This window comes from Sitodiplosis mosellana, unplaced genomic scaffold, assembly GCF_009176505.1.
Source record: "Sitodiplosis mosellana isolate CC-2019 unplaced genomic scaffold, AAFC_SMos_1.0 Smas_scaffold_6062, whole genome shotgun sequence".
Taxonomy (NCBI): domain Eukaryota; kingdom Metazoa; phylum Arthropoda; class Insecta; order Diptera; family Cecidomyiidae; genus Sitodiplosis; species Sitodiplosis mosellana.
The window spans coordinates 851,693-870,875 of NW_022601303.1; the positions used below are offsets into that span (position 1 = coordinate 851,693).

Below are 19,183 nucleotides of genomic sequence, written 5' to 3' on the forward strand. Positions count from 1 at the left end.
TCGTGTTTCTGCTGTTAGCATTTTTTTTTCTTTTTCGTCAAATTTTACTTCTGCCAATTCGTTCATATCGCTGTGCGCCGCTGCTTTTTTTTTTTTCTTTCGGTCGCTAATTCTGATATCGTACGTTTCGTCAATTTGTCTCACCGTTTGCATAAGCCACTTGCGTGCTGCTTTCGATTGTCTCTCGATCGGTCAACATGTTTTTTTTTCTTTGGATTTCTGCTTTTGTCGACCGATCGCGACTTTTTCTTTAGTACTTGGCGCAATTTGTTTTTGGGATTGTTCAATATTTTTCGATATTTTCCACAGTTTCACGATTTTCGCAATATTTTTCGCTTGGATTCTGGCTATTGCACGGTAATTATTACGAAGAGATGTTTCGTGGCGGTTTTTCAAATGTTTCGTAGTTTTTTGTATATTTTACTCAGTTTCTTTACGCTTTTTTCTAATATTTTCGAAATATTAAAATTTCGCCTAGTATTCTTTTTCTTTGGTTCGGCTTCTTTCGATCATTTTCGGTCAAATTGTGTTGTATTTCCCAACACCCGTCCGATTTTCATTGATTTTGAACTTGTCGATTGGCTTCGCTATGCTTTGAAGTTTTTTTTTTGAATGATTTTTTTTTATCGCGAATCAATCGATCATCTGTGAAAATGCCACTAAACGAACACTGTTTCACTTGTACGAGCATCACCATCAAATTTCTCTAGTTTTTCTGGGCTCTTCTCTATTTTTCTCTCTTTTTCGCTATTTTTCTGGGTTCTTCTTGGTTTTTATCTCTGTGTGTATGTCATAATCACAACTAAAAGTTGCCCACGACCGAATTTCGATTTATTGCCATAAATTGCCCAATTGATAATATTTTTGAGCCTGAGTTTATTTCGGTTTCGATTGAGTCGGAAAATGTGTGTTTGTGTCAATTCACGCACCGTGCACGGCGGCACAGCAGTGGCAGCGACCTGTTTGATGTGCGAAAGAGCGGGCGCGTACTCTCGTACAACACACAGCGCGCAACAAAGAGAAAAATATATGATGTGAGATAAAATGAAATGACGCGTGAACCGCGAAAAACCAACTGTTCGATCATATAAATATATTCCGAAACGAAACGAAACAAAAAAAAACACACACAATGTTTGCACGTTCGAAACGAAATGAAATGATACACACGAAAGAAGCGAACAAAAAAAAAAAGAAAGACCGCGTCTCTCACTGAGCCACTGAGGGTGTGTGATCGCGGAAATGATGATATTGCTGTTTTTACTTTCTGTAGGGTACAAAAGCGAAGGAAAAAAGCACGAACACACATACCGCGAACACAACACGCACGTATCGAACACGGTTGTGTGTATGGTTTGTTGTTGTTGTTTCTTTTTATCAAGTCGATATTCATTCATCAGTACGAAATAGCAAAAGTGGTGAAATGAATATGAATACAACAACAGAGAGAATGAACGGACCGGATCAAGTAAATGCGGTGTGTGTGACTCGGTGGAAAAGGCAGCAGCAGCAGCAGAAGCAGCAACCGTAACACCGAGTCCATAGAGTAGAAGAAAAAAAAACTTGTTGTGCTATATACAATAATTTCAATATAGCTTTGGAGAGCTTGAAACCAATATGTATGAGCGAGAGAGAGAGTGAGTGAGTGAGTGAGTGATACGTGAATGCTTTCAATTACTAGAGCCAACAACTGGTAGTTCTCTACACTCTCTGGCACACATACACGTGCATTGGGCACGCGCGCGATACAGAAAAAGCGTACACACACACCAAATTTGTTTCACACTACCACGATACTGAGCGCTTTTTGGAAATCGACTTACAGCGACTAACAACAACAGAACAAGAGAAGAAGAAGAAAAAAAACACCTTAACGCCGAAATTCATAAAGAACAAATTTGCGATGGCCATCCATGGGCCAAAGTGGTGATTCGTTGTTTGCAAGATATTTTTGATAAACACACATACCAGAGACACTTCAATATCAAATGCCAGCCGAACAAAAAATTGTTATTTAATCTGTGTGGAGGATTTTCGGTTCTTATTACACACGATATCAGAAGGAAAATGTCGAAAGAAAAAAGCCGAGTGTGTTTTTTCTTCTTCTGGGCTTTCTGGGCCTAGTCTTCACAATCACAAATATTAAATGTGTTTTTTTTTCCTTGTCCGTTTAAGTGGTTGCCTTCTTCTTCTTCTTCACTGTCGTAAAAATTTTTTTTCAATAAAAACAAACCGTCCAACGTTTATCATAAAGTGTAATCAATACCCGGTCGGTTGATGTGTGCTTTGGGTATAAGTCATCGGGGTTTTCTGTATATATATATGGTGGAATATCCCAGAAATTAAAAACCTCAATATACATGGATTTCATGCTCTTTTGCATGATCAATCAACGTGCACTATCTTGATTAATGTTAAGCGCTTGTGTGTGAGCTGTCAATATTTGTCACTTGCCAATGTCTACACGACAGCGGCAGAGAGAGAGAGAGAGAGAGAGCGAGAGAGAGAGAGACGAAGAAAAAACTGATTGTGCATGTGATAACAAGATCTTCGCAACCAAATTCGAAAAATCGAATTGCTGTCGCTGCAATAGTCCATGGATGAGAAAACATAATTCCGATTGTTGTTTGTTACATATGTTTTACGGCCTTATAATTGCAATGTGTTGGCATTATTGACACAACCTTATCAGTTTGTGTGTTTTCAAGTGTTGAAACACTGAAAACGCGTCGATGCATTGTTGTCAATGATATCTGTGCCAAATTTTGTCGAAATATTGAAAGAATGTGTGAATTCAGTTCGATTCGCATCGATTATTTGGCGGTGTTTCACATGTCAGTGACAATTTTTTTCTCTCATTTTCGGGTCTTACACACATCATCGAGTCAGAATGAGAATGAGAACGAGAACGAGAATAAAAGCTAGAGAGAAAGACAAGGGAGAGATGAAGATAGAGAGAGGGAAAGAGAAAGAAAAAAAGAAAAAGAGAGAGAGAGAACATTACGCAGAGAACAAAAGAATAAGGAAGAGTAAGTCTCTTGATTGAGATGGAATGGGGGAGAGACTAAAAGAGATGCAATGAAATAGAATCAAAGTAGAGAAAAAAATGTGCGAAACATAGAAAAAAGAACTAAGACAACATTTGCACAGTAAAATTATAGGATGGTAGCTTAAGAGCCTTTCAAACGAAAGGGAGAGACACACACAGCGAATGAAAGAGACGAAAAGCGAACAGCAACAACAGCAAAAAAGCCAACATTGCTGCTTAATGATATTGGTATTCGAAGTGAGCGCAAAATCAACAGAAAACGACCAATGACAACGACGGCAATGATGATGATGATTGTTAATTGTGGTGTACGTTTTGTTGTTGTTGTTGCTTTTATATCGTACTTCGTTCATTTTGCTACCCTATCTTTTGACACCAGCTCAAGAATTTTTTTTTTCAAAAAACCAACCAACTAAAATGTTTCTGTCCACACCGTGTGTGTGTGTGTGTGTTTTGTCTAGTTTTCTTCTATTTTGAATTGGCATTTGTCGAAGTGAACGAGACCGTGCATAATTTATGCGATAATTCGAATCGAATTTACGAGACGGAATATATCCATTGCTCTCTGTATGCACTTCACTACTGTCAATAAAACGAGTCGATTCACTTGCTATGTGTTTCGTTCAGATTTTTTGTTGTCAGATGAACTGTGGCTTTTCGGTTGTGAGTTTGTTTATAATTTTGTATATATGAACATGCCTAAACAATAGTTTAACTGTTGTTTTGTTTGCTAGTTGTTGTTTGGTTTTCAGAAAACGGTATTCATCACCATACCATTTCCATCGTCGCATTCGAATATATAAACGTTCATTTTTTCTTCTTCATTTTTGTGCAATTTTCCGGAGGTGGAAAAAGGATGAACGCTTTCTGTAAATTTTCACTCAAAACATAATACACGAACAACCACCACACACACACACACACACACACGACACAAAATTGCCAAAATGTTTCCTCGATGATTTGGTCGACGATGAATAAACACTCTGTGTGTATGTGTAGAAAAATGTTCTTCTTTACTTGTTTTGTTCTTCTTGTTTTTGCACTCTAGTTCACAATGAAATTCGTTCACACACAATGCATGGCCATTCGAGTTCACTTTATCAACTTTTCGCTTCTCGCGTTTCGACATTCATCAAAGAAGAAACAACAGAACGCTGAAATAATATGTAAGGTACTGGCGAAAGGTTTTTCTTTCATCCAATCATGTGTATATGTATTTACAAAAAAAAAAAAAAAAAAACAACGATCTTTTCACAATTACTTTGCGTATGAGAAATTAATTTCATTTCTTCACTGTGTTATTGTTGTGTTGTGTGTACTTTTTATTGTTGTTCGCTGCTTCTGCTGTGTGTTCATCGTTTCAGCGGGACCGACGAGTGTGACAGAATGAGCGAGAGAGAAAAAAGTTTTACTTGTCAATTCACGTCATTTCACTTGATTATTTACACGAAGCGCGATTTGTCTATGTTTCCATGTTTTCCCGCAGCCTTTTCTTTTTCTTCTCTCGTTGACGTTTTTTTTTCTTCTTCTTTTCTTTTATTTATTGTTGCTTTTTTAATGTGTGTTCCACCGAGAGAAACACGAACGATTTTTTTTTTTTATTACCACACTCACACACCGTGTCCCGTTTTCTATTTTTCTTTTTGTTATATCAATTTTTATTTTTCCATTTTCGATATCACTCTCTCGGTGTTTGTTTCACCCTCGCAGAACCGAATCGACTGAGAAAAAAAAAATCCAACCGAACGTAAAATCAAAACCAAATAAAATGCATCGAATGCATGTGGTGAACACAGCTAAAAAAAAAAAATCTTGCAATTTTTTGCGACTATTTTTCGTCGTTTTTTTTTTCTCTCTTTTTATTTTTGGTGTCAGTCGCTCGTATAGCAATTATTATTTCTAATAAGACTTGCGCGAGTATAAATGCAGATGGCGGTGAAACGACGACTACATACTCTGTAATAACGCACACATCATGAATGCGAATATGAATTTCAGAACGACACTCACAGCAGCCAGCACAGCATACGAACGTACGAAACAAAATATAAACGTATTCATTCAACACACAAAATGTGTGTGTGGAAAGAAAGGAACAGAGCGAGAGAGAGAGAGAGAAAGAGAGAGCGAAAAAAAAATCAACACCAACCAACAAACCGAACCAACAACACAATGTACGTACGTACGATACGACTACGGCGACGACGTGCGATGTAAAAAGAAAAAAAAATGAATACTAATGTAGATAGACGTTGTCGAAGCAACCATACACATTACAACAAATTATGTATATACAAAGACGTAGGTAAGCTAACCAACGAATGAACTACTGAGAAGAAGAAGAAAAAAAATCATCATCGTCGTCGTCGTCATCGTCGCAGGCGTTCGTTGTGTACTTTTCATCGTCGTCAGTGCAGAGCAACAGACTGTGTGTGTTTTATTGGATCTGTGTCTCTGTCGGTGTGTGTATGTGTATGTATGGGCATTTTGTCGCGTTCACTCACTCACTTGCTCGTTGCTTTGCCCGCTGCTTTGCTCGTTCGTTCACTGGCTGTCATTGTATTGAAAGTGGCAGTCAAACACACATTCAACAGTCACATATGTATTTTTATCATATTTAGATTAAATAGAATATCGCCGATATATAGACCCAACTATACCAATACTAGTTTTTCGGGATAAGCTGAATTACTGGATCAAGAAGAATTTCGGCCAAAGTACAGAAAATAAATTGTCGCACCATTTTTTTTTTTTTTGCTTTTGCCATTTTATTCAAAGACGATGTCACACGACAACAATGAACGAGAAAGAGAAACGGTGAATCGTTGTCAACATTGAAACGGCAAGTGGTCGGTTGCCCGGTAATTATCAAGTCTTCGATTCAAACTTGACCACAATTCTCAGTCACAAATGGACTTTCATCCCAAACACCATTTGGGTGAGGAATATGAAATTTAGATGAATTGCGACGAAATTTTCGTTCCAAAAACTCGACTTATTGACGCCAATTTGAATTGAATGTAACGGATTGGTTGAACTGACGAAAAATGTCCCTTTCATCAGTCTTAATTGATTTCAATTGAAGTTTTCATGGGTTTTTCTCGTTCGTCCCTCGCTCGTGCATGGCCCATTCATCAATTCAATATCAGAGCACACAAATATCGACGACTCGATATTATTCTACAGTGATAAATGATAAATTCTTTTGGATTTGGTCATGGTATTTCAAATTAAACGAGATTGCCTCGTCGATTGTGATGATAGAAAATATTTATGAAATAAAATTCGGAATATTTGCTTTGTATTCATACTAGAACGCATGAAAAAAAAAACAACAAGATTCAAACCAATTCGAAATTCGGCTGTTTTCATTTCGAAATGACAAGACAATATTTTGACAAACAACGGTCGCGCTGTCAAAAGCTGCTGATACCACACCAATACATCGATAGCACGCGCGCACATCGGCCATTAATGGTTATTGAATGTTCGATGTTCGTCAATGTATAGAACTGGTCTGACCCGTGTGACTGTATGCGTTATGTGAGAGTGAGTGTCAGCATGAAATAGACTTGCTCCCCGTGCGTATTACATTTTCATTGACGTCATTCGAAAGAAGAAAAAATTGAAAGACAATTCCGTTCGTTTGTATTACATACAATAAACTTGCACACTTACGTTCTTGTGTCATGTTAGTTTTTTTTTCTCTTTCTCTTTCTCTCTTCTGTTCGAACATTCCGCAAACTGGACTGAATTGTCTCCAAAAACAACAATGATCCCGTTTTTTTTCTGATCATTTCTTTTTTTCGTTTCGAGTTTTTAGGTTCTTAGTTTTTCTTGAAAAAAGGCAACGTTTCTCGCTCGCTATATCAACTATGGCCTTTTAAATTTCTAGCCTTTTTTTTATTTCTGTGGCCTTTTTATATCTGGCTGAGATTTTCAATGGAATTGATCGGGTAGTAAAAATGCCACTAAAATGAATCGCCACCCCGACACACAGCAGCAGCAACAGCAGCTCACATCGAAAGTGAATACGCTTAACAACAACAATAACAGCAGCCGCAACGAAGAAAAAAAAAGAACAATCACATGAAAATGTGACTGCACGTTTTGTACATTATTTACATTGTCGCCAATCGGGCAATCAACAGCGCGCAACAGTAACAATAAAAAAAATGTTTACATTTCACGCGACATTGTCATCATCATGATTGTCGTTGGTTCGGTGCTGTTCATTCGTTGTCGATAGAGATTTTGCCATTTCTTTCGCTACACACACACACACACACACACGTTCACACTCTCTTTGATACATGCAAACAATTCTTGTATTTGACCGTCTCTAGCTCGACCATACGTTTTTTTTTCTTCTCTGTGCCGTTTGCATTGTGTGCATTTCGTAATCATCACAAAATGTGTGGATTAGTTCTTTCGTCGCTTTTTTTTGTTATTGTTTCAACGATTTTTTAACTAAGCACATAGAAACCAGATTCGAATGCGACACAAAAAAAGCGGTATTGATCTCACTTTGAAATTACTCGAATTGGAATATATCGAGAGTTTTCTCGTTGAGCTCTCTGAAAGAAATGGCTTATTTCTCAAAATCATCTGATTTGCAGATGGAAGAAGGTAAAAAAAAGAAGAATATACTCTATCCTAACTATTGAAAGAAAGAAGATACTCAAATTTCTCTTGAAAACACCTTCAAATTTGCCTGAAAATAATTTGAAATGGAAAAATACCATTGAATTAATATAGAAAAATCTATTCCAATCGATTTCGCCGCAATAGAAAAAACCGACACCGAGATTCAAATAAGAGCGCGGTCGATCGGTTCACAGCAATTCTATCAATAGGGTTTCATATTTGGCTGTTGCTATCTGTCTTTGTTTCGCACACATGCGAATGATAGTATGATGGTACTTCCTTCCTTCGTATGGTCACACTGTGTGAAACCGACGAACGAACGAAAAAGTCAACGACGCAGTAGAAACACGCTGTGTTTTTGACAAATCCATTTGACATTTCTCAGCACACACATATTTCAATTACTGACATTTGCTTGTTATTCTACTCCAGAGAAGGCAACAAATTATTTTGCCCACAAAAACAAGACACATCCACTGTTATTGTTATTTTTTTTTTCTCGCTCCGTGTAAACTTAATTTCAATTTCGACGCCATCCAACCAAACAAACATTTCTGTTTTGATGCAATCAACGACGAAACACACGATCATCGATTCGTTATCGTTAAATCGACGAATATTAAGCGTTTGGCGTGGAATTGGTAAAATATCGAGGCGAGCCAATGCAGACATTCAATTTAAACCGATTAAACGTGAGCAAATGACCGGAACAAAGAGTAAGATATTGAAATGAATTACCAACACAGAAAATCCATTAGATTAATCATTTCGTTTACAGTTTAATTGGTTTTTAATGTGTAACTCGGATTCTGTGTTGTTTTTATCGTGCAAAGTTTTGATTTAAACATAACCTCAAATGTCGGTTAGACGTTGTTTTGTTTTGTGCATTTAGTAATTTATTTGATTGTTTGCATCATTTTTTTTTTGTAATGTAAAACTTGTGATTGATCGGTTGTTTACGGTGTTTGAAAATTTCTCTTGGGTTAAATTAATCAAAAGGTTTCTCTCTCGAATTTTAGGTTTATTTGTATGAAGAAGAAGTAGAAACGAAACAAAACACACACAAGAGATAAAATAAAATGTCATCAAGGCGACCGCGAGTTAAAGCAGCTGCAATTTTGAAGCCTCGCCGACCGCAAACATCGGCCAATGAACCCAATGACATTGTGAAATCGGAAACGAATGCAGAACAAACGATTGAAGTGTATAGTAGGAGGAGAGATGATATTGACGAGACGCAGTCAACATCACTAAGATCATCAGCAGAAGTACCAGCTGTACCACCAGACCCAACGGTAGCTGTAATACAAACAAGCAATCAGTCCGAGTCGAAGCCAGATATAAAATCAATTTCAATCTCAGCCGTAAATTCACCAAAACATAGTGTGATACAGGATGCTGTCGATTCGGTGGAGAATAAGCCACCCGATGTGGTGGCATCCCCATCAAAAGCCGTGCCAAAGCCATCGAATGCGAGTGTGGTGCCGACACCGTTTCGTCGGATCTCAACACCGCCCGTGAACATTGTGAATCGTCGTAAAAGTCTCATTGCCACCAATGAAAATCGGCCGGGCTATTCGCCAAAGTACATGAAATCACCATCGTATTCATTTGTTCGTGATATTCCGTCAAAAGATACAAAATCGGTGATTCAATCGCCGCATCATTCGAAGCCGGCAACGAATGCAGACGATGACGTTTTTTCACCGGCACCAACCGAAAACGATGAATGCTTCAAGTCACCGCCATTCATGTCACCAATCTATACGAGGCGTATCGAACCGAGTATGAGTCCATTTCATGATATTTACGGTGAAGATTACACAAAATCACCGTCCGCAGCCATGCCAAACAACAAGATTCGGCAACGTATTCGACCGACACCATGTTTTGCCAGCCGAAGGAACAGCATTCAAGGTAGTGGCATCGGCGGTGCATCCGAATCAGAAGACGAACAACATCGAAGGCAACGTCACTATAGTACCAGTTCAAATCACAGCAGCTACAATCCATCGTCTACACCGCAACATCAACGCAACTATTTCGGTTTGAATAAAGTGCCGTCACGCGTTCGCACCGAATCATACAGTTCAAGCATATCGGATATTCCATTTTCGAAGAGTAAACGTTCACATCGCTCCGAAGAATATCAACGGGTGGCAAATGCAAAGCGAGAATTTAATCAACGTCTTAATGGCAAACCGCCCGATAAAAGTCGACTCACTATGTACGATCTCATTTATTATAATCCGCTGACGAATCCGATGAGCAAACCAGCCGGTAAAGGTGATAAAAACAGTGATACAGCCTCCGTATCGTCAGCGAAAACCAGTCAAAGCCGTAGCAGTGGATCGGTGAAATCGGAAGCATCTGGACCAGTTAAAACGGTCAAATCGGAAACGACAGACGCTGTCACCGGACCCGTACCACAACTTAAACTCGATGCCAACGGCGAAATTATTTTGGACGAAAAAAGTTTGGTGATCGAAACGACCGGCGATAAAGAGGCACGCGAAATGCTTGCCAATTCAGATGTTATTTATGACGATGAATTTAGTGGAAGTAAGTTTTGGGGGAGTTGGTTGTTTTTTTTTTACACTCGATAATCACTTTGGCTCATGATTTCGTTGATTTCTGAATGTTTTCTTGTTTTCAAATGTTTTCTTTTTATTTGCTCCATCTACCAATTCTTTCTGATACTGTTTTATTCAGTAAACTGATTTAGCTTCCAAACTGCCAGTTCGAAGCAGGCAACCTTTAAACCCAATTTTGGTTGCGATTCACTTTATTTATCGATTTTTGTTTGTTTTCCCTTTAGCAAGCGGCTTTTATAAAAGGCAAAAACGTACTCGAGATTGGCTTCCTTTGGAAACGCTCAAATTTTATCGATCACTTCAAACAATCGGCACGGATTTCTCAGTTATGCTACAACTATTCCCGAATCGGTCAAGGCGAGACTTGAAATTAAAGGTGAGTTTGACTATTTTGACAATTCTATTTCGAAAGTGTTGCTCAGCCATGACAATTTTTTTCTGATTTTTTGAACAAACTTCCGAAAACTACTTACTTTTTCACCTATGCCATTTCAATGACTTGAGAAAATGACCTTTTATTTAGCTGTTATTTCATTCGTTTCGACTTCTTATTCTTCACATTGGAAGTTTCCGTTTTTTCATTCTTCAAATTTTTCATACTTCAAAACAGAAAAATTTTGATACTTCAATGAAGAAAAAAAGATTTTCAATGCTACAAAAAATATACTGTATGGTACAGACTTCCTTTTTATACTTCAACCCATCAAAATAAAAACTATGCCCCATTCCATATTTTCAGTTCAAGAAAGAAGAAAAGCACAATATGGCCTTAATAAACAAAGCACTGTTGCATCCCAAAGAATTTAATGTTGATGAATTGAAGCTTCAGTTTGACAAAGAGGACGAAGAAATCGAGCAAAAGAAACAGGAATGGGCTGAAGTGAGGAAGAAAATGGCCAATGAACGAAGGTGAGTGGATTGGTTGTCTTGTGCGTTTTTTTTTTATTAATCCATTCGGAATTGAAGATTTGTTTTTTTTTTACTCAAACAAACTGAGTTAAAAATCTACTCAAACAAACCTGAGGAAACGAACAAAATCTGAAATGATCAACAAAATGTTGATGGAAATCCCGATTTTTTCTTCGACAGGGAGCAAATAAATGCATCGAGAAAACGCAATCCAAATCGGCAAGTGAGTAGGTCAATGCGGAATTTAACCGATGGCGACATTGTGTACGAGAATGAATTTGTGGCGCTGCCGCCAAAGGCGAGGCGATCTAATCGAAAGCGAAATGTTGTAAGTCAATCAATTGTAATCAAACGGAAGGCCCTTAGCCCATTTACAAGTGAATGTTTAAATTTTCGTACAATTTGTGTTTTTTTATTACAAAATGTACGGAATCGTAAAAAGTTCAGAAGGAATGGGTTGGAAAAAGATCTTTATGAAGATTTGGCAATTCTGTTGAATATAGTTTCAATGCAACTTCTGCTAATCCAATGCCAATATCTCCCCTAAACAGACTGCTGATATTTTGGATGCGCCGGCCGATGCAATGCTCAGTCCACTGTCATTGAATCACAATAATAATCATGTAGATAGTCTGCCGCAACACACATATGCCACGCATAAGCTGCCAAATTTCATAGAAATTATGTCAACGCAAAAATCGCGTCAGTCATCGCACAGTTCGAATCCCGTTCCCACTGCAGACACCTCACCCAGCCACATAAATCATATCGATACGGCTCCAAGTCCGGTTGCAATTGAAACAAATGGCATATACGAAGCCGACGAGCAATCACAGCATGCCATGGATCTGTCCACAACGTCGTTGATCATTCACGGTGGAAATAGCAATCACGAAGCCGACACTACGCCTGCGCCGACAGACGCAAATGAATCAACAATTGGCCAGTACATTGCGAAGAATCCAAATTTAACATTCAAAGGATCGGGTGATATTATGAATATGGACATCATATTTGAGAACGTTTCGATTGAAGAGGACGACACGATTGGTACAACAGTGTCATCTGAATCAAATGTCGAGACGACTGTTGATGAATCCGCGCCCATTGTAACAACGATTACGGAATCTGAGCCGGAGAATTTGGTGAAAATCGATGGCATTCAATACGAGATAATAACAGTTGCCAACGAAAAGCAATGTGATGATGACCGAACGTCAGACGATGATGAAACAACAGTCAAAGTGATGACCGATGCAACAGAAACGGTGGAAGAAGTGGATACAATACCGGTGATAAGTCAGGGATATGAAGATGAGAATTATGTGTACACTTCATCACCCAATGAAATGGTCATTATGACGTGCTCGAACTTGGATGTTGCTGCCGAAATTGAAGCCGTTGATTTATCGAGTTCAGCCATTAATTTAGAATCAAGTGGCGCCATTGATGTGTCTGAATCCAGTGCAGTCATCCACTTATCTGAACCGGTTGCCACTATTGATCTGCCCGAATCAAAGGCATATCATGCAACAGCTGCCGAGACAGAGACCGAAATCGAAGCTGTTGAATCCAAAGTAACGGCTGGCGAAGCAAGCTACGTCAAAACCGAGGCATTGGCCGTAAAAGAAGAGATTATAGAACCGGCAGCCACCGTCCAACCGACCGACACTGAACGAAAACGTAAGCGAAAAGTTGTACCAGTGTTGACATATGCCAAACGATCGAGGCGCGGTGCAGCCAAAGCGATGGAAACCAAATCAAAAGATGTGCCATCAGAAATTCAAAGTGATTCTAGAGTAGAAAATCAAACGGAACCATCGATGCCAACGCCACCGACGCCGTCATCACCGCCACCTCCCACAGAACAAATCGAACCGTCTTCCATGGATCAAACATCATCGCTGGACAATAAATCCGATGAACAAAACCCGAAAGAAGAACAAATCATCACTAATGAGGATAGTCAATCGAATGACAATGACTACGATAATGGCAATCAAGATAGAAATTTCATGGATTCATTAGTTGTAGTTGAGAGTCAAGATCCAAGCGATGCAAATCGTACGATCTATGAAGTCTATGTTGTCGACCCGGATACGAATGAAATGAGCGAAAAACCACTCGACTTACCAGAAAGTGTGCTTCAACGCATCCGATTATCAATGTCATAACGATCATTTGCGATTAGAATCAACAATCATCCACTGTTAATACGTTCACTGTTAAATTTCGTTCATTTTAAAACATTGATCAAAATGGAATATGCATTTTTTTGGTTGTTTTCGACTCGCTCTCATTATCTCATCACAAAGCAATCAAAAAATCCATCTAAATTTTAAAGTTAGATTTGTAACATATCAAATTAATATTTAGTAGTTGAACATTATTTAAAAAAAAAATACCAAGAGAACGTATTTTTTTCACATTGGAATAAACAGAAAGAAAAATGCAATACTTTTTACATGAACTGAACGAAACGTTTCTTTATTGATAGACTTTTTATTAGCATTGTTGTTGACAACAGAAAATAATTCTTTAAATCGATTCTGGTAAGTTTGTGATTTCTATCAATTATAATAATGCTCACATTTAAAATGATTTTAACCACAGCTTAATTCTTTCTTATTCAACTTTATCGTTGATATGTCTAATGGACAGACATTGTTCATTTTGTTGCAAAAGGTAATTTCGTTTGATGTGTGTGTGTGTATTCTTGTTTTCTTGCGGTTCTTTTCGTTCTTCTGTTTCATGGAATAGAGGAAAGTTTATGAAGTTTTTTACCAGTTCCCTTGAGTTGTTTGGAACAACTTGTTCCCCATGTACCAAAATCAAAAGTTTCGTTTTATTACACTGACAATTGCATATTTTCAACTGACCAAATTCATTTTCTACTAAAGAATTATTATTATTATCCTTTATTTTGTGTTTTGCATTTAATCTACGTTTTCGATGTAACCAAAGTAGTATTTGCTTTGCTACTATTTCCCAGAGAAGAAAATTATTTCGATCAAGAAAATCAGTTTTTTCTGTGAACAGTGTACAGTGGGCAAATCGAACGGCTTTATTTACATAAAAGATGGTTAGTGGATTTATTCGGTTAGTGGACCATTTGCTTTAGTTGAGAGGAATGAGAAATCTTAAGTTGAGAAATCTGTTAATATTTAGAGAGGTTTCTTTCCAAGGCTTCGCTGGGCTGCACATCAAATTTTTGTAACGGGTTTTCGCCAATGTTATGCTCTCCCAAAAATATCCTCGCAAGTTGACCTTAAGTTTGCAATTTATCCTTTTTAAAGTCGCATTTTGAAGATCTTACTATGATTCACAAAAAATCCAAATAATATCTCATTTATGATCAATCTACACGATCTTGATCTTGAAAGTATGATGAATTGTGAACTCGAATCCAAATTCCGAGGAAGATTTTTGGAAGAGTCCAAAATTGATGAAATTCCGTTACAAAAATGCATCTATTACCATACCTTCACACAAATTAGGCCCAGAGAAGTCACAGAGCGAAAACTTCCAGAATGGACATTTTTTCTGTGGACATAAGCTAACGATTTTCCATTAGCTTTCTTCGGAAATCCATAGGGTACTGGGGGGTAATTCGCGCCACTTTTTTTCCTAATTTTATATTCCCATGAAAATTGAAAAAAATTCAGGAATGTTTGGTATCATTTTGTAGCTTGTCCATTTACCTAACTTTTATAGAAGAAATGTTTTTGGTTTGATCCTCTTTGGGGTCCGATATTGCCCTTCGGGCAGATGCTTCCATTTCGAGCTCTGCAAAAAACCGTGGGGTAATTCGCGCCACCACACGGGGTAATTCGCGCCGGCCCCATTTTATAAGTTCATCTTTGAGAAATTGTTTATTTTATGATTTAATTATCTTCAGACATTCGAATATAAACAATTTCAACCATTGGTTGACTGATCTTAACGTTTCATGACTCTCAAAAAATAAAAGAAAACTAGTACCCAAAATTGATGAAACGTGCCCATTAAATGTTAACAATTTTGAACGTATATCAGTCAAAACTGGGATTTTTGAGATCTAAAACTTTCTGTCGATAGGAATAGTGCCCATTTACATTGTTCCATTCACAGATATGAGTTATAAGCAGTTCTGAGTGGTTTATTTATCGGTTTATTCCATTGTTGATACCATTTTTAGGGTCATCAGTCTGAGGCTCATGGTGCGACATGGGAATATCAGAATGGAATCAAAATCAATCCGAGGCTTTGCCTTAACATGCCAAAACTTTTGCCGTTTTCGGATCTTAATTATCTTGTCAATTGTTTGAGTTATGTCGCGCACAAGAAATGCGAACGCAGACTCGGATGACGCCATAGGCACATCACAGTTTTGGACATAACTCCGTCAAAAAATAATATTTTTGAGATCTGGAACTTTTGATTGACCAGTATAAAGTCCATCTACATTGCCACATTCACAGATATGAGTTCCGAGTGACCAATTAGCGGCAAAACGCAAAAATGAGGTGGCGCGAATTGCCCCTTGTGTTTGTGGCGCGAATTACCCCGACCCATATGTTGCTGTTCGGAGTTCGATTCAGCCACAAAAATTGAAAATATTCAAAACAAATTTATATCCTTAAGAAAGAGCTGGTGAAAAGCTACAAAATACATCAACCCGGTTTTAAAAAATAATAAATTTTAATGGTCAAAGCTGAAATTCTGTGAGCTCGAAAAATGAACTCAGTACTAACACAAAACACATTTATGCCTGTAGATTGCTTGTACTCGAATGAATAGCTGTCAAATTACTAACCAAATACTGCATTTTTCTTGCTCTTTCAAATGACACCAAGATCATTAGTATATGTATTACCTGTGTCGAGAAAAGGCCGATGGCGCGAATTACCCCCCAGTACCCTATGTATGAAGCCATTCAATCGGCCTATCCAAATGTTTAGTGAACATTGTTCATGTTATGTAATAAAATTTTGTGATTAATTTTGCATCGAAAATACCTATAAATTTACCTGAATTTCGCATTTGTTTGTTTCAATCAGAAAACTTATCCAATTTTTACATAGAAAGTTTGATTTTTCTTTTCATTTTTGTATTAAATCAACGTTTATTAAATGTTTGCTTAAAAATTTCATTAATTTTCCATTAGATTCCAATTTTGGTTTGTTTTAATTTCTGTTTGGCCTGATTGAACTTTGATTTGATCGACTGAAAAAATTAAAAAGGCCAAAAAAATTTCCAATTTGAAATTCGTCAAGAAAATCCAATGCAAATGGAATTGCAATGAATGTTTGGGAAATTTTTATGTTTACAAGTTTTTCTCTATACATCTTACACTAAAAATTTCCTACAAAGTGTACCTAAATTAAAGCTTCATTTTACAAAATAATATGTTCAACAACAATAAATAATATGAAAACACATACAGATACAATAGGTCTAAATAGTTGTCTGTTGTTTGTTTTTCTCTGTTTGTTTTTTGTTTAGGTTTTTGTGTAGCTCTAATTGCATATATCCATCAAGCTTGTATCATTCGATATGACAAGAAAAGACACACGTATATTAAAATATTTAATAAAATGTATAAAAAATCGTAAGTAGTTGTTATCTGTTTGAACCGAATGTATCTGCGGCTTGTGAATCACAACACATCGCAATCGGTCAAAATATATTTGGTTTTTATTTAAGGCAAATGGTTTTTATATATCAAGTACGTTTTTTTTTTCTCTCTTCGATCCAAATTCTGTTGCATAAAATTTGTGTTTCATTTTAAATTTCATAATTATACAAGCACATACATAGATAGAGTGATAGAGAGATGGTAGAAGATAGCTTTTTATTGATTGGTCTACATGTATGTTAGTCGAGGTCTTGTCATGTCACAGCACCTCAATAGTAATAACAACGACGACAGCAGCATCAATGGAATGAAAAAAAAGAGCAGCTGTGTCGTGGTGATATCATATTGTCTGCGTATAAGGCATTATGTATCACCTCATTGTTTGAATATTTTATTTTAACCATTGGCTGCGTTATTCACCTTCTCCGTCTCATACATACTTGATGTGTTGTTCTTTTTCTTCATCAATCGAAAGTGTCGTGTGCTCTACAAGTGCTCGGTGCATTAACTACGTAGAATAAAAAAATGTTCATTTTTTTGGTTGTATGTGGAAAAACAATAGAAATTATTATAATGATTCTCTTTTAAATTGACACTTTTGTTGATTGTTTGTTTCTCTCTTTTAATCATTCAGACAATAGTAAATAAATAGTAGTTATTTTCACAAAATTAATTGCTGAACGCATATATGGATGTTGTGACACAAACACACGCACGTACGTCAAAAAAAAAGAACAAACTTGACTCGGTTTTACCGTTTTTATGTGTACGATGTACGCGGGTTCACGTTTATCATTTCCGTTGTATTTTTGGCGTATTTAATGTGGATGATTAGCAAAACGACGCCCAACACAAAGCACACCGAACCAACGACAATGTATGCAATGCCCAAGAATGGATTTTTTCCACCAATTATCGATGTGGTCGATAAAATCATGAGTTTGCGACCGTCAAATGCGGTCACTGGATATTGATAGTCGACAAACAATGTGTAGTTGCCTTGTTTTAAGCCATTATCAAACATTTTCACCGCGTTATTGATGCGTCGATAAAGTTTACGGAAATTGGGCAAGGCTGCGGTACGCATCCAAACGATGAGGTCTTCATTTTGGAAACCATTATTTGTTGGATCGTCATCCAATTCGTACAATTCCTTTGACCATGCAATTGGTTTGGAAAAGTTTTGCAGTGCTGTTTTTAGATCACCACCCGGATTGGCAAATTTGATTTCTTTGTCGGATGTCCATGCGATGCCTGTTCGCAGCAATGGTACTGGATAATCGCTGCCATCGTTATTATGCCAAGTAATGTTTAGCGTATCGTTAAACAATGAATTGGCTATGGCTCCACATGGTGCAATTGGTAATCCATTATTCTTTAGGAATGGATCACAATCCGATGACGGATCCTTTGATAAGTGTCCGAGCAATTGGTCATCATCTCGTGATTTTACATAACGTCGATGGTTTTGATAGAAATTCGTTAGGCCATAGTACATGTACACTTCACCCGGAAAATCTTTGGTGAGTGTGAAATCGATCTTGCATTTGCACGTTATATTTTTCATTGTGCTAGCTTTTAAAACGCTATCACATGTTATATTCTCCCCCGGCCGTGTGATATCGTAGCAATCGTATGTATAGTCGATCACATGTTCGCTAACATTTCCCGAGAATATCAACAGACCAATGCCCACCGGGATAAATGCAATGCCAATGATGAAGAATGATGGCAATACGGTACCAGCGGTTAACATCGGTTGCCATGCTGGAAGTCGTTGTTGCTTGAACGCTGAGCCTGAAGGTCGTTTCGATTTTACATTGTTTTCCACCACATCGCTGCCTGGCATTTTGACTGGGTTTTGGATCGACGAACTCGGTTGTATCGATGATCACCAATTGAATGCTGACGTTTCTTCTTCTCCTTCGATTTTTTTTCGACCAAATGTTTTCGGATATGTTTACGCCACTTTTCTCTTGTCGTATCGATTACTCACACAATTTACTTTTCTCTCTCTCTCTCTCTCTCTCTCGCCTTCAATGTAATTGTTCTTTTTTTCCACTCACATGAAATATGTTGAGCTACTCTCTTTTTTTAGGGATTTTTGCGACGGAATAAACTTCACTGAATCGATTGTTTTTATCGAATTTCGAAATTTCTACGGTATTTAGTCGTCATACCACGGACAAAAAATGCAATTCAACTGGATTGTTATGTGAAAATCAATAAATACCCATATTTCTCAGTCGAGTTTGATGTGAATGACTAATATACTTGACAGATGACATTTGGTGTGAAGTTAGCGTCGAATTGGATGTCACTCACAACTTAGGTGGTTGGATTTTCAGTTTGAAAATATACGTT

General features: G+C 37.4%; 3 protein-coding genes across 41 annotated transcripts in view; 1 reads left to right on the forward strand and 2 right to left on the reverse strand.

Moving 5' to 3' along the window:
• Positions 1-7,597, reverse strand: part of LOC129573368 (serine/threonine-protein kinase SIK3) — a 30,749-nt gene extending 23,152 nt beyond the window's left edge. For 2 of the 39 annotated variants that reach the window (XM_055453821.1, XM_055453793.1), the window contains exons 1-2: positions 4,314-4,995; positions 3,824-4,206 (exon numbers count right to left, since the gene is read on the reverse strand). The gene's annotated coding sequence lies outside the window, so the exon portion shown is untranslated. The other 37 variants (XM_055453815.1, XM_055453804.1, XM_055453822.1 and 34 more) reach the window with 33 other exon arrangements.
• LOC129573372 (uncharacterized) lies at positions 7,368-13,677 on the forward strand. Its single transcript, XM_055453829.1, has 6 exons — positions 7,368-8,415; positions 8,719-10,261; positions 10,518-10,669; positions 11,033-11,202; positions 11,383-11,530; positions 11,754-13,677. Exons 2-6 carry the CDS (start codon positions 8,779-8,781, stop codon positions 13,374-13,376), a joined length of 3,576 nt encoding a protein of 1,191 aa, XP_055309804.1. The 5' UTR covers positions 7,368-8,415; positions 8,719-8,778; the 3' UTR covers positions 13,377-13,677.
• Positions 13,678-16,274: 2,597 nt separating this feature from the next.
• LOC129573375 (cell cycle control protein 50A) lies at positions 16,275-19,111 on the reverse strand. The gene is made up of 2 exons (XM_055453833.1): positions 17,575-19,111; positions 16,275-17,327 (listed from the first exon to the last, which is right to left on the reverse strand). The coding sequence occupies exon 1, from the start codon at positions 18,666-18,668 to the stop codon at positions 17,580-17,582; it is 1,089 nt and encodes a 362-aa protein (XP_055309808.1). The 5' UTR covers positions 18,669-19,111; the 3' UTR covers positions 16,275-17,327; positions 17,575-17,579.
• Positions 19,112-19,183: the final 72 nt, after the last annotated feature.